Raw genomic sequence first — 3,057 nt, 5'->3', positions numbered from 1 at the left:
AATCGGTGATAATATAATTTTCTCAAAGTTAGTTAGTGTTTTGTCATCAACCGTCTACGTCTTTATAAGCTTCCTTTCTCTAGAAACAGTAAATGGTCAATTCACAGTCTAATTTTTAAAACTGTCAGTCGTTTGCCTTTTATTCTGACACTTGGCTCTCTGGTACACTTACGCTGAACTGATACTATTAGATTATGATCTCCATTTCAAAGTATTTTTCCTATAAATACCACATGTCTCGATGACTCTTTCAGCTGTGATTTTATTTTAGTCATTAACAAACTACTTTCGACATAATGTAGTAAAAAAAAAACTCAAAAACTTTTCATGTTGGATGCTTAACATTCACTAAATGCTGCATTAAATTTGCCAACATGTGCGTGTTAGACACGACTTCTGCGGTGCTCTGTCATTTAAACCATCTTCCGGCTGTTATACCCACCCGGAAGTCGTTACAACGCTCGTTCGCTTGTTGGGGTTAGCCAATCAATGACGGAAGTCACGAACAATAATGTAACGTAGGACTACGTCATAATGCACATGCGTCACCAACGCAAGCAAAATACCCTGTAGTGTAGTTGTACGCAAGTCCATTTATCCTGATTAATTGAATTTGTAAGTTACACGATTTCGCACATTTGTATTTCTGTGTAAAAATTGCAGTTAACGGTTGTGTGACGTACCTTACGGCCAGATACATATACGCTTTATTTTAGTAACTTTACGCATGGCAGTTATTCCCCATACGAATGACACCTTCAATATCTTGGTGATTGTTAAATACCGTTCAGAATGTTTAACTTCCTCTTTCTGTTTTTCGTTGTTTCATATTAGCTCGTTGACTTTCCCGTTTTCCGATGACAGTATACACAAGAGTTATGCGAACTTTTTTTTAAGTTCGCTGTTAAAATATCACCTCGGCAGTTTCTTTTTCAATAATTTTCAATCTTACTTAAATATTCTTCCATTTAGTTTAGATTTTTCCAACTAACAAACACTGCGCTTAAGTTTTGAGTAAGAACTATCGTCAATGATTTAATTTCATAGCACAATCTGTACACATGGCCTTAAACAATTTATCAAATCTATTGGATTTTACTAAATATTAAACTCTACTGTAAACTGCACCAGACTCACTAAGTATTATCGTTGTTGATCAACTTGCCAACCCGATTTTATGGGTAGACGCAATATGGTGACCGGATAAACCAAACCAGAGTCATTGTTTGCTCAGCTCACGAACGGCTGAATTATTTCCGTCTTAATCTCTTGGTTTCGCGTGTCGTGGTTTTTACTGAATCAGGAAACAGGTGTCTGTTACTTTTATTATTTCATTACCACCTGGTACAAAACTGGCGATAAATGTCTTGTGGAAAAGCATCTATAGCCTGTAAATGACAAGCTACAGACAATGTAAACTGATTTGTCCTGGAAGGTCTCTTGGGTTTTCTGTCTGTTACTTCAAACAAACAAAAGTGCCGTATAGGGTTTCAAGAAATGGTTTCTCAAAAAGAAATGAAGGCTTTGGTTTGGCATTTTGTTTGTTATGTGACTGTAAATTAATATTTCCTGGGCTATTAGAATGTCTTAAGGAAAGGACTATAGATTCATGTTAAAATAATATTTGATTTGGCGCTAGCACGCACTCTTTTTGTTGTCACTTTGTAGAAGGTTTACGTTTTTATCTATTTTTTTTTTGGTATTTTTAATGCGATTGATCACGACTATCGATGCAATATATGATGTTATGCAACAAAAATAATAAATGAACAGAAATACATTTATATGAATTGTAGCGTGGCATATGAGCTTTGTAAATCCGATGACTTCAATATAGTGATGCATGTTCCATGTTGGATGATTGGACACTTGCAAAATAAACTTTTATTTTCTTAATCCCATGCACTCTAGTTTTCCAAGTGTGTGCCAACCAAACTCTCTAGTGCCTCCAGTGTCTCCGAACATCAATCTGGTCACAGGAAGTTTGCTTTTATCGGTGAGATAGCCCTCATCCGTTGTTTCTGGCTCTCTGTTTTTGTCGCAGTTGCAATTGAATTCCGAATCATCGCAACTACCTGAAACGCCAAATGAAAAATGTTTCGTTGTTTTTATTCCAGACATTGTAACTTAGAACGGTGGAGCTTTAGCTTTCTTTGCTCAGGTAGCAAGGGCAGGTGGTACTAAAAAGAGTATTACCAGTAGCCATATGCGTCAGGCTTTTTGCACGCCCATTGTGTATAGGGAAATTGCGGCCGTTAGTGAAAAAATAATCTGCGATGCGGCCGTCGTAGCAAAAAGGTTGAAAAAAAGTTTTTTTTCCCGAACCTTACCTGTCTCTCCACAAGCGCAGTAGTGATCTCTTCTAGAAGTTGCCCCTCCCCAGTACAGCATGATGTCACCATCACGTGACATCCAAGCTCCGAATGTATCACCGTTGTAATGCAGTGAGCTGGGGTCCCGACCCTGATTGGGAAGCCCTGCTTTGGACCATCGACTTCCCAGACATGCGGTAAACTACAGAATTCTTTTTTTTTGCCGGGCTAAGTAGCATTTCAAAGTATTTCTTAACTTACTTGTAAGTGGAAACGAAGTAATTGCCCGACCTCCTGGGGTTTTATGCTCCCGTTCAGGCGCTACGACCGCCCACCTATTAAATAAGTGTTGTGTTGTTATTAATTGGAAGTCACTTGTTTAAATTAGCTTTTCGTAACTTTAGTAGCTTACGTGCATAAACTTTATTTGCTATAAAATACTCCTCTGCAAAATGTTACTCGCTATATAGTTGGTAACATTAAAACCGAAAAAACACAATATTAATGATAATAATAATACTTTTTAGCAATCTACTTCACAATTTGCTAACAAAAAACTGAGCCAGAAGCATTGCTTTATTGTCCTTGTCACAGTTTTTCTTGGCGTGTGTCGACAGAAATATACCCTGTGTAAACTAATATATCGCTAGAAAAATTGACACTGGTCTACTTTACAGAAAGTATTCAGCGGCAGGGAAGTTTTGAAATCACGCCTCACCTTGCTACTTGAGGCGTTACGATTTCT

General features: G+C 37.6%; 1 protein-coding gene across 1 annotated transcript; it reads right to left on the bottom strand.

The window, feature by feature from the left end:
- Positions 1–1,662: 1,662 nt before the first annotated feature.
- LOC145212747 (contactin-associated protein-like 4) lies at positions 1,663–2,655 on the bottom strand. Its single transcript, XM_080080988.1, has 2 exons — positions 2,331–2,655; positions 1,663–2,075 (listed from the first exon to the last, which is right to left on the bottom strand). The coding sequence occupies exons 1-2, from the start codon at positions 2,410–2,412 to the stop codon at positions 1,885–1,887; spliced, it is 273 nt and encodes a 90-aa protein (XP_079937114.1). The 5' UTR covers positions 2,413–2,655; the 3' UTR covers positions 1,663–1,884.
- Positions 2,656–3,057: the final 402 nt, after the last annotated feature.

The sequence above is a fragment of the Phallusia mammillata genome, chromosome 2, assembly GCF_965637545.1.
Source record: "Phallusia mammillata chromosome 2, kaPhaMamm4.hap1.1, whole genome shotgun sequence".
NCBI classification, from domain to species: Eukaryota; Metazoa; Chordata; class Ascidiacea; order Phlebobranchia; family Ascidiidae; genus Phallusia; species Phallusia mammillata.
Note: the sequence above shows the minus strand (reverse complement) of the source record. Positions and strands in the feature narration are given on the sequence as shown.